Source organism: Rosa rugosa, chromosome 3, assembly GCF_958449725.1.
Source record: "Rosa rugosa chromosome 3, drRosRugo1.1, whole genome shotgun sequence".
NCBI lineage: Eukaryota > Viridiplantae > Streptophyta > Magnoliopsida > Rosales > Rosaceae > Rosa > Rosa rugosa.
The window spans coordinates 7,629,942-7,642,101 of record NC_084822.1 but is presented as its reverse complement, the minus strand read 5'-3'; the positions used below and the strand labels follow the sequence as shown (position 1 = coordinate 7,642,101).

The following is a 12,160-nucleotide window of genomic DNA, read 5'->3' as shown; positions in this document are numbered from 1 at the left end:
ACTTCTAAACCAGATTGTGTTTGCTATCACTATACAAGCCGGAAATAAATGCAACTGTGACAACTCTATATATGCAGTGAGATACATCTATGTCTATAATATATAATCAGAGCCTCTGTTTATCGATTTTGAAATGGGATCAATATGATTACCAATTGCTGCAAGTAGGTTTCCACGCTGCTCAAGCTCTTAAGAGTATCTTCATAAGGTGGCCACTAGCATTTTATTGCAGTTTTATATTTCTCACAAAGATAAAGTGAGATAAAAAGTAAGCTGAAGTTACAAATGAAACTAGAATCTATGTGTATTGTATAAGGCTGTAAAAGATTGACCTTACAATCAATATAAGCTTCAAGCATCCTTCTTGCTCACCCTTTAATTTGCTTAAGCATGCAATTGGCTTCTCTTGATCTGTATCTTCTTGAGGTTTAGGTTTGCTCTGATCCTATAAAAGTTTACCTTTCTTTAGATTTTTGTACAGATTTAAGTTTACATATACTATAAAGTTACAGATGTACAGGACATGGAAACTTACCGGTTAATTGACATGTAAGAAGCCAAGTCTTTTGAGCTAGCATAGAGACTCCCTGTGGCATGATGAAAATACCTGCTTCCATGCCAACTTCCAATAATGGACCTCCTTACCGTCCTCCTGATGAGCAAGGCAAGGGGAAGATTGCCAATGATGTCTCGCTGGAAGAAATAATTTTAAGAGGGGACAGCTTACTTTCGAGAAAGCACTGTATGGTCTGGACCAGACTTCAGTGATCTATTAGCAGGGATTCGACTGATGCTCCAGCTAGAGCTGCTCCAAATATACCTACAAAAGTATGATGATAATTAACACCCCAATAAGACTAATTGGAGAATGATACCACCAAGAGTTCAATTGAGCAAGATAAGAATGCCAATAAGCACTTATTTGGAAGACTTTGAGTGAAACACCTCCCCAACATTCAAAAAGAGGACAACAGTCCACTCAAAAATTACATCTGGCAAAAGCAATACCTAGGAGAAAGAAAAACAAATACCAAAGTAATAAATGCCTTCCAATTCCATGATTTACAGGCCCGAATGGATCAAGAACCGATGCACAGAAAGATTGACCAAAATATGGATAACAACTCCTTAAACAAGAATCCTATTTAGCTGTATTGCAGAAGAGCCATTCTACGGTTTTTGAACTTTGAACAAATTTTCTGTTATATATGCAAAACCAATTTTATGACACTTCATTACATCATACATTACTCAGCATGGAAACACTCTGCGCAAACATCAAGGATGAGGTACCTTAGTATACCAGTACACATAATTTTGAGTTTGAATAATGAATATTCTCAGGGTTCATATTTCTTTGCTTTCTGAGAAAAAGATGTCTAGTGCTTCTCCACTGACAAAAGGAACATAGGAATTGGGAGTTGATTTTACCTAAATTTGTATCTGCATCATCAACAATTTAACATAGAAATCTGCATCCCATGAAGCAACAGTATTGTCTTTGCTGACAATCCTAGCCTTCGAGGTAGTCCTTAATATAATTCTGCTTTCAAAATTCCTTTATGATCTTCATTTATTAATATTTATTTTATTTTTTCTTAAATCAGCACATTATGAAGAAGATGTCTGGCAAATCTGTTCTTCTGTCGGAGAAAAGATTAATTCTATCAACCTCAGCATGCCACCATGTCTTTTGTCCTTTGCCTGATGAGGCTTTACGTGGAACTGGTGCAGAGGAATAAAAATAAATAAGTTTCTCCTTGTTAGTCTTTAGATAAGAGGAAAACAGTCTAAAGTTGAACAACTTAGAGAACCTAAGTATTCTTTGTTAAAAAAAAAAAAGAACCTAAGTATGCATTTCAAAATTAACTTTGAGATACAAGAGTGAACAATACTTTCAATCACTCCTGATCAAATTATAAGGAATAAAATGCACAGATATGCAGAAACTCATGTACAAGCATGAGGTCTGAATTGAAGCAGTACACAAGTATAGTACTAGACATGTAAAAGACTTCGATTTACAATCTCCTAACTATTATGGACCCATACACTTGCCAATACTGTATTCTGGGGACAAAAACGGCCACATTGTACGTACATGTGGTTTATTTGTTTGTCCTGATCACTAGTCCAAATTTGCAGTTTCATTTTACTTGCCATCAGATACAGAAAAAGGCAGCAAGGGAAAAAAACACTCTACTGACAAAAGCCATAATTAGCACATAGGCATGATTCATAACCCAAAGGGAAGAATTAGAGAGATATTAGAGAGGGCGGCAGGGGAAAAGGAAGTGTATGTTACCTCAGATAGCTTGGGGCTCCTAGACATTTCGGCAAGAATTGTCAGTATTCTTTTAATTTGTACCCTTGGAGCTGTAGATGGCATTAGAAGGTTAAAAGTGAAACTTAGCAAGCAGAGGCCATAGTATGCATGCATAAATGTATGTGCATCGATCAGCGTTTGACTACGAAGTGCAGAAAGAAAGAATCAAATAGTCTAACAAACAGCATCAAGAAACTATTTTGATATTTTCAAACACATTCTCATTAGTAGTTCAAATCATTACACAGCATTGTAGCATTGTCTAGTAATTCACCAGCTCTTTCACCATTAACAGCCACTGAAAAACTCAAACACTTCAATTCTGTGTCAAACACATACACTTCTGTGTCAAATTATCAATGAGAAGAAATTGCGTCATCGTTTCGAGTCTCCGGCCTGTGCAGTCTCCGCTTTCGATCGGACCTCGGCTCCTTGAGCTCCTGGAACGAGGCCAGGGCTCGTCGGATGAACCAGCAGGTCTCGTGAGACGTGCCAACAGACGCGCTGCCGCAGACGGAATTGTTGAAGTCGGAGAGGAATGAGGTGGTGTCCGAGAGAGAGGACCTGGCTTTGGACTCTCTTCATGGTTTCGACCGAGGGTTTGTGTCGACCCTCAGATTTGTTTAAGGGGTTTTAGAGAGAAATACCCCAAGGCCTAAAACCCTAAATGCTTTTCAAATTTAAATTGATTATCATAATCTCCTTGTTAGTCTTTTAGATAAGAGGAAAATAGTCTAAAGTTAGAGAACCTAAGTATGCTTTGTTATAAAATAAGAAATAAAATAAAATTTTAAAAAAAAGAAAGAAAGAGAGAGAGAGAGAGTACCTAAGTATGCATTTAAAAATTAAATTTGAGATACAAGAGTGAACAGTACCTTTAATCTCTCCTGATAAAATGATAAGGAATAAAATGCACAGATATGCAGAACCTCATGTACAAGCATGATGTCTGAATTGAAGCAGTACGCAAGTATAGCATATAGAAGACTTTGATTCCCCATAATCTCCTAAATGTTACGGACCCGTACACTTGCCAACACCATATTTTGGGGACAAAATCAGCCATAATTTACACGTGGTTTATTTGTTTGTCCTGATCACTAGTCCAAAGAAACATGCCTTACAATTTCATTTTACTTGTCATCAGATATGGCAAAATCAGCAAAGGAAAAAACACTCTGCTGCCAAAAGCCAAAAGCACACAGGCATAAGTTATAACCCAAAGGTAAGAACTAGAGAGATATTAGAAAGGGCGGCAGGGGAAAAGGAAGTGCTCCCAGACTCTTGAAAGATCCTTCTCTCATTTCGGCAAGAATGTGCTTCACCAAACAAAAACAACAAAATTTAGTTTCTACGAAGAATGTTTAATTGCTCTCGCAACAAGAGTGTATGACTAAGCCCAGTTAATGTCTAAATCATTTATTACTTAATAGGGTTTGAGGTTTAATGGATAGCCTAATATAGCACATGCAGGATGTCAAAACCAAAACCAAACTAGGTTAGCTACATATCAATCTTAAACTTAATTGGGGAAAAAAAAAAAAAAAAGAAGAAGAAGCAACACTGAAGTGCAGAAAAAAGAAACCAAATAGCTAATAGCAACAATAAAAGAGTGCCAAGATACCAGTTTGATATTTTTCAATTATATTCTCATTATTTTCAAATTCTTACACAGCATTGGAGCATTATCTAGTATTTCACCAACTCTTTCACAAGCAAATGGTTAAAACCTCATTTGGAGTGCAAACACAAACAATTGTGTTTTCTGCTGAGCTTACTATCAAAAACCTGCTTCGCGAAACAAAACCCAACAGAACTAACTTTTACAATTCCATGCCCATTATATGGCTCTCCGGCAAAGAGTATATCCCAGGAATCATCTCATTCATTGAACCTAGCTGAGAGAACTACTAGAACTAATGAATTTTTAGGCTTTGAATGCTCATATGAATCTCTTTTAGAATACATTGATTAAAGAAATTAAAAACCAAGTTTCATATTCCAAAAGAGCCCAAGATGGAGACATTAAAACTAAAATAAGGCTAGTTACAAACAAGGGAACAAATAGTTTCCAATAACAAAACCAAGAACTCAATTGGATAAGAAAAAGAAAATGAAATAAGCAAGTGCCTAAAGAATCAAACAGTCTAAATAATACTAACAAGGAAAAAGTGCGATGTACTAGTTATGTATTTTTCAAATACATTCCCATTGTAAGTGTTCAACGGATTTGCAGAACACATTCAACTCCTTATGGCATCAAACTGTCTAACTAATAGCAAAAAGGAAAATGTGTCATGAACTAGTGACATATTTTTTAAGTACATTCTCATTATCAGTGCAAGTGTTCAACGGATTTGCAAAACACATTCAACTCCTCATAGCATTGCAGCATTGTCAACTATTGCAAAAACTCACTCACACCCATAATTAAAACCTCATTTTAAGTACAAACAGAAGAAAGGTGACTCAAACTCATCAAATTATCAGTAAGAAGAAACATATGCTCTAGAAAAAGGGAAGACGCCTCAAACTCATCCTTTTGATGCCTAATAATGCCCATTTGGCAAGCGCTTTAACTACAGAAGATGTTCAACTTACCAGTTGCAGGTTGATCAACAACATACTGCAATCATAAGAGAACCCAAATGGTTCAAAGCAATACAATATAGAGTATCCAAAAGCAAAATAAGTCATAAATTTGTATAGAGTAAAATGAGTGGGACAGGGGACCTTGACAAGGATCCAGAGGGAATGACTTTAGGCCCTGTTAAGGAGCTCATGGAGGGCTCGGTCATGTGGACCAACCTCTCTGTAATATACACAGTTCTTAGAAATGTACATGGCGTAGTAAGGTCTCGTGTCCTTCAGCACACCAATCTTAACATAAGCATAGACTCTCAAAGCTTTCTACGTTTCTCTTCCAAGCAGAAGCATCAATGACTCTTTATCACTTGCACCACTACATGAATTTTTGGTTATGTCTGGCTGATTTCTTACCCAAAACTATGTACGCATGGGCTGCAAGCTCTGTGTAAGTAATAACATATCCTTGGAGGCTTGGACCCATATCCAGCAATAGTAGCTACCACTCTAGATTAAGTTTGGTTTGAAATAGCGAAAATATATTTATGGCTGACTAATTCTGTGCCTACTTATTGCCAAAAATTTTCTATTATTTTCAATTGTTAACAAAGAGAAAAGAAAAGAGTACAGAGCCAGGAAGTGTTCAGGCTAACAACTGTTCACAAGTCAGAATGTTGAAATTATTTTTCTTTTGTTAGTTTGCTGGAGCTTATTTCTGTTTCAAGACAGCTAAAAATTGCTAGGTTGGTCTCTAACTGATTTGCTAGAGATGCTTAAAAGAGACACTGACCATTTCAACTCAAGCATGATACACATACGGAAGTCATGTCAGACCTAACAATCTAATCTATTTGGCAAGGGATGATACAAGCATGAAATGACTCAGACACACAACCAGCTACACATATCGAAGAACGAATGACCCTGGCATCCAAAATTAATGTCCAACCAAAACATAAGAATCAAAAATTAAGACATAATAATTTAAAGAACATTTTCATACATATAAACTCATCCTGCTTTGCTTAGTTAAAAGAGAAACAATACTCCTAGTCAACATGAATATATGCCACATTATCAATTTGTTGCATTAATTTGATGGCTCTGAACAGTAACAGTCACAGGTTGATTTATTGAACTTCCACTCCAAATGAGAATCTATTTTTCTGCTTCTTGTCAAATTAATGGCCTTCCTTTTTAACCACGAACCAAACATCTGGCTCGTACCAAGAAAAGAAACGCCCAGTCATTCATACAGGTGCTTGTGGGTCAAAACACCACATGATCATATTGTTTCAGAATTTAGAGAGACCTAAAGAACCAGGGGTTTACAAGTTTAGGCTAGCGGCTGGACACAACACACATGATGATGAGTTTTATTTTTTAAGGTTTAGGAACTCCTCCAAGTAGAGAAATACAAGGACATGGAACATGCACCCCAAAAATTTAATAGGCTTCAACATCAAAGAACTGCTATGAAACTATTAGTGTGTAGTATTTTTGTTAATAAACTTAGAAACAAGAACAAGAAACAAATGCTGAAAATGGAAGTCTGAAACAGCACACCCAGATTTTGTTCACGGTATCCTTCTGCTCTCAAAAGTAAAAACAATCATCAAACTTACTTCTAGGAATTTCGAGAAATCACTTAAGAGCTAAATACAACAGAGAGTTTGCAGACTTAAATGGGAATGCTGCTACCAAGTTTTGGTAACCAATACAAATATAGGTGGGGAAGGAACCAACAATTGTTTTGCAAGAATCAATATAACTGAAGCTTAACGAACCAGTTAGTAGACATATTCTATTGTATACACAAGCAGCGTCTTCTAAAAAGATAATCCAGACGAATCTATTGATGAAGCCACCACATAACTCAAAATATCTCAAAACTTTGCATCGAAGCTTCATCAGGATTCCATCTCAAAATCTCTAACACCTGACTTTATCAAATTGACTTCCTAGTCTTTATGTTTTGAAGCAATGAAGGGCATCGTTTTCTCTATCATCCTAGATCACGGTCGTGAAGAAGGTTCTACTACCTATTACAGCAACACTGACGGAGACTCTAAGAATCAATGTTCCCCTGCCAAAGAAAATCCTAAACATCCTTCTTCGCAATCCTAGAACTATGTATTGTAAGGCTCAAAAATCAAGAACTTAACTGGAAAAGGAAAAAGGCAAAAGCAACCAACAAGTGCATTTCGATATCTTTCAGACATGTTCTCTTTTATTATTTCAAAATCCTTACACAGCATTGTAGCATTGTCTAGTATTCCACTAACTCTTCCACAAGCAAAAAAAAAAAAAAAAAAAAAAAAAACAATCAAAACCTCATTTCATTATGAGTACAAATGAGAAAGAAACTCACGAAACCAGAAACAAGAAGAAGAAGCTCCTCAACCGCTGCAGATCTTCTTCAACTTATCGGCGGCGGATTCATCAACAGAGTACTGCAAATCAAATCACAAGTTTAATTTGAGTCCAAAATCAAAGGAATCGGCAAAAGGAATTAGGAAGCGAGGCTAACCTTGTTGAGGACCCAGAGGGAATGAATGTAAGCCCTATTGAAGAGGTCGTGGAGAGCTTGGTCATCGGAGACCTCGACCTCTCTGTAATTGACGAAATTCTCCCGAACGTACTTGGCGTAGTAAGGCCGAGAGTCCTTGGGCAACCGCCGCACCAATCTCAGAACCTCCGCGTAGATTCTCAGAGCTTTCAACATCTCTCTCTCTCTCTCTCTCTCTCTCTCTCTCTCTTCTAAGCTTTAGAAAGTAGAAACTTCTCCGGGTTTAGGTTTATGGCCACTCACTATATATATAGGCACCGCCCGCTTAGCCAGTGGCCTAGTGTACAATTTAATTAGTAACGTGTCCTTTACACAAGCGAAGCTAGCTACTAGGTTACATAATTGTAGTACGTAGAATGATTACAACCTCTTAAGAAGAGTCATAGAAGAGTAACATACATACTCAACGGGGAGGGAAAAGAAAATAAGGACATAGCCAAGCCATGCCAAATAAGAACTCATTGGCCTGTTGTTGTACACATGATGCCCGGTGAGCATTAGGGTTCCTCATCACTATGAAAGTTATCGTCATCGCGGCAAGACAAGTTAAAGTGGACAATGAAAGAGTAAACATAAGAACACATTATAAGAACAAAGAAACCGCAATAGGCAACTAAAAAAAGGACAGAATTTAAGAAGAGAATAATCATTTACTCTTCATCAACTGTATATTAGTATCTTCGACCAAAGTTGCTTGGTCTTTGAACCATTATGTTCCTCTCATTTCAGTAATTTTTTTTTAGTTACCTAACTTCTAATGCCATTCCATTTTTTTCTATCTACAAGATCGGATTCCCCTTAATACCCAAGCCATCAATTAATGAAAGCTGGATCATACCCGTCTCCAGTCTCCTTGCGCTTCTAGCATCTTCTAACTTTTTATCCCCAATGAGAATTTTACTTGGGAGACTTTCAATGCAGCTTCAAATAGCTCTTTAGGTTTGGAGGTCTCTCTTCTAGCAACCAACTCGTTTGACATCTAAACATAAAGCCATGTCCAATACCTTCACTGGGAACAATGCTTACAAAAAAACTTTAATATTTTGATGGTACAAAATATCAAGTGATATGCCCTTTTTGCAGCATTTCATTTCATTTCATTTTTGACTCCCTCCTCTTCACACATACCGTTCATCATAATATCACAAATTGCATACATCAAGATCAATTTACTCATCAATCAGTCCCATATTATAGCTCAAATTTACAAGACAAACTGTATTTGGTTGGATACTAATGGTCATCCACCGTGAAAGTATTGGTACATTAAATCTAACACTAACTTTCTACCATTGCAACTAGCTCTTTGATTGTAGACTAATTATCAAGCTAAGCGAGTCGACCTAGACGTAGGGGGGTGTATTGTATATGGAATTAGTGGAACTTTTAAAGAAATCTATGGAATTTAAAAATCTGGGTGTATTCAATATAGACTTTTAACAGTCCATGAAAGTCTTGAGGTATTCAATTAGGATTTTTAAAGACTTCATGAATTCCACCAAAATCTAGGGGTATTCAATTAGGACTTTTAAAAATGAATAAAAGTACAGAGGTATTCAAAATATCATTCATACTTATGGACTTTTATTTGGTAACACTAACTTTCTACCATTGCAACTAGCTCTTTAATTGTAGACTAATTATCAAGCTAAGCGAGTCTGTTTGGACCCAAAATGAACATTTTGGCCTGACAAGGCACGTCTTGGAGAAATTGAGCCAATATCAGTGGCTCAAGCTATATATTGTCGACAAGCTCGAAATATATATTTAGAGGCTAAATAAAGCCTACTATGGAAGTATGACAAGTCAACTTTAGCATATTTTCCTACTTCGGCTAGGAAAAACCGAGCTAGACAAGGAAGGAGGGGTGGCAGACTAACCAAATGAAATCGAAATGTGCTGAAACTTTCCAGATCCATTCTAGACAGCCCAAGGATCATTTCTTATGAAGAGTACAAGAGCTTTTTTTGAGTGGAAGACCTTCAAACAATCAGCCCAATTTTCTACAGAAGCAAAACTGGAAAACTGGACCTGTAAGAGGTCCAGCTGCATTTTCGGCCCAACCACATGGAATAAAAATCTGAAAATTTGTCAGGATGATCTACACTCATAGTGGAACATTTCATATGAAGAAGTCGAAGGCATATAATGAAGTCTTGTTGGAGAAATAATTGAAGGAATAAAGGGGCAGAAACTGACCTAAAACCAGCTCAATATTCACATGTTCATGTTTCCTACCCACATGAAGAAAGCTAGATGCTTTTCTCTTTTTCCTTGGATATATTTTTCTTCTACAATCTCTTTAATAGATCATCACCACTTCCATGTTGCTGCACCTTCATGCTTTGCTTTCATTTCATCTTTTCTCTATCTTTTCCATATTTTACAAGTGAACTTAGATCTACTTTCATTATTTTTCTTCCACTCATCATTTCACTCTTCTTTTTCTTCCCTATATAAACACTTTCTCCTCTCATTCTAAAACACCCATTCACATTCAACAACAACATCTTTAAGATGATCTAAGTTCTCTCTAGAGCAAACCTCTCTAAGAGCAACTCCTCTCCCTCTCTTTCTCTCTCTCTTAGCGGTGATCACACTCCTAGTCCTAGTCTTCTCAGAAGCCGACTTTCAGTGCCACCAAACCCTCTGTCAACGTGCTTCGGTCCTAGTCTCCTCGGGAGCCGACGGTAGTGCCGCGACCACAACGGTTACAGAACCAGCCAAGCAAGGGTAACGCCCTAGCAACCCAGCCAAGCTAAAGTCACGCTTTAGCAAGATCTCAACCTTTCCCGGTGATGTCGCTCTGCTCGATCTACAATATTGAGTATCGATTGTGATTTTCAAGAAGCTCAGCAAAGTCCTCACCACGAGGCAGAAAGAATCCCCGCGACGAGGTTGGTGCTCTCCTCGTCCACAATCGCTCGACAGAAGTCAGGTCAAGGGACACCCCCGACGACCGCACCCGAACGGTGCTGGCTCGCCCGCGCAGAAAAGAGACTGTTGACCAGCTGCAGTTAAACTGGTGCCAAACAGAGTCGACCTAGACGTAGAGTCATCTTACTTCTGTATCGAACTAATCAACTTGAAGTAGTAATACATCAATGTATCATAAACGAGACCTATACTCAATAACAAATTGATGAGATTTACTTTTTGTTTAAGTTTGAGAGTTTATACATGTGAATAAAAAAAGTATTAAAAAAAAAAGAGAGAGAGAGAGAGAGAAAAGAAGACGGCTGTAGTGTGTGGATCAGTATTGAAATTAAAAACCATGGTGGGTTCCACTTTGCTTTAATCTCCAAGCCTCAAACCTAACTTTTGATCAATTTTCATTGCCAATGCTTTCTTTTTGGAAACAAATTTTGTGAAGGTCCAATGAATTTTTTTTCCATAATTATATTTTGTAAATGGTATTTTCAATTAATAATCACAAAGAAGCTCCGGTTACAATTTTCAATGGTTGTACGTAACATCCTAACACCTGAATGTTAGTGATAGTATCTGTCTAAAATTCGTTTAGATAAAAGCAACTACTAAAAATTTCATTGTGTAAAAGTAAATTGAGATTGGAATTGGTCTACTCATTTCATTTCATAGCCCCTTTATATAGGGAGAGAATTACAACAGAAATATCAATTACAATGATGACATTAAATGAAGATTGATCCGTAATCGTGTTGATTGATGATAATCACTGATTCCTTGATTCCCTCTCCGTCAGTCGCTTTGACGAAGGCACATAATATGTTTTTCCTTTAACACTCCCCCTTGTGCCAAGTCAAAGACGAAATGGTGCATGAGTTGTTGCCTCACTAAAAACCTTGCCAAGTAACAATAAAAACCCTGTGGGACAAAAAATACACCTTGGTCGAAGGAAAAGAGCACAACGCACCTTTTAAATTTGAGGATGACATGTGTGTGTTAGACTCCCCCTGACGCCTACACCTCCCCCTGATCCTTACATTAATCAAGGGAGCTTGGAAAGTCTTTGCACATGTTTCTCAAATGTGGCCTTAGGCAATGATTTGGTGAACAAATTTGCCACATTCTCCTCAGACCTTACTTGATTCACTTGAATCTTGAGGAAGGCCTGTTGTTGCTGATTGTAGAAAAACTTTGGCGATATGTGTTTTGTGTTATCACCCTTGATATAACCTAGCTTCATCTGTTCGATGCAAGCTGCATTATCTTCATAAATGCAAGTAGGCTCTTCAGTGGTAGAACTCAAACCACTAGTCCCTCGAATATGTGTAATGATAGCTCTTAACCATATACACTCACGAACCGCCTCATGTAGAGCAATGATCTCTGAGTGGTTCGAGGAGGTAGCCACAAGGGTTTGCTTGGTTGATCTCTAAGATATCGCCGTGTTCCCAATGGTAAATACATAACCAGTTTGGGAACGATCTTTATGTGGGTCAGAGAGATACCCAGCATCAGCAAAACCAACCAAAACTTCATTTGGCGTTTCGGTGTAGTGAGTGGCGCTTTCACCATCAATATTTCCTCTAGGGATTGCATTTTCATCTGCGGTCCCTCTTGTCTCTCTGTAGGAAAAGAACAGTCCCAAGTCAATGGTTCCTTTTAGGTATCAGAAAATGTTCTTGATACCATTCCAGTGATGCAGCGTTGACGTTGAGCTAAATCTAGCTAACAAGTTCACTGAGAATGCAATG

General features: G+C 37.6%; 1 protein-coding gene across 8 annotated transcripts; it reads right to left on the bottom strand.

Moving 5' to 3' along the window:
* Positions 1 to 200: 200 nt before the first annotated feature.
* Positions 201 to 7,711, bottom strand: LOC133739015 (LYR motif-containing protein At3g19508). 8 transcript variants are annotated; one of them, XR_009860395.1, is made up of 7 exons: positions 7,443 to 7,711; positions 7,284 to 7,365; positions 3,202 to 3,645; positions 2,306 to 2,376; positions 1,432 to 1,725; positions 536 to 820; positions 201 to 445 (listed from the first exon to the last, which is right to left on the bottom strand). XR_009860395.1 is itself a non-coding variant. In XM_062166723.1 (6 exons), the coding sequence occupies exons 2-6, from the start codon at positions 2,330 to 2,332 to the stop codon at positions 385 to 387; spliced, it is 351 nt and encodes a 116-aa protein (XP_062022707.1). In that variant the 5' UTR covers positions 2,333 to 2,376; positions 3,202 to 3,641; the 3' UTR covers positions 201 to 384. The 8 variants fall into 8 exon arrangements, 2 of the variants coding, with proteins under 2 accessions (XP_062022707.1, XP_062022708.1); XR_009860394.1 differs by lacking the exon at positions 3,202 to 3,645; XM_062166723.1 differs by lacking the exons at positions 7,284 to 7,365; positions 7,443 to 7,711 and having other exon boundaries at positions 536 to 652; positions 728 to 820; positions 1,673 to 1,725; positions 3,202 to 3,641.
* Between the last annotated feature and the right edge of the window lie 4,449 nt (positions 7,712 to 12,160).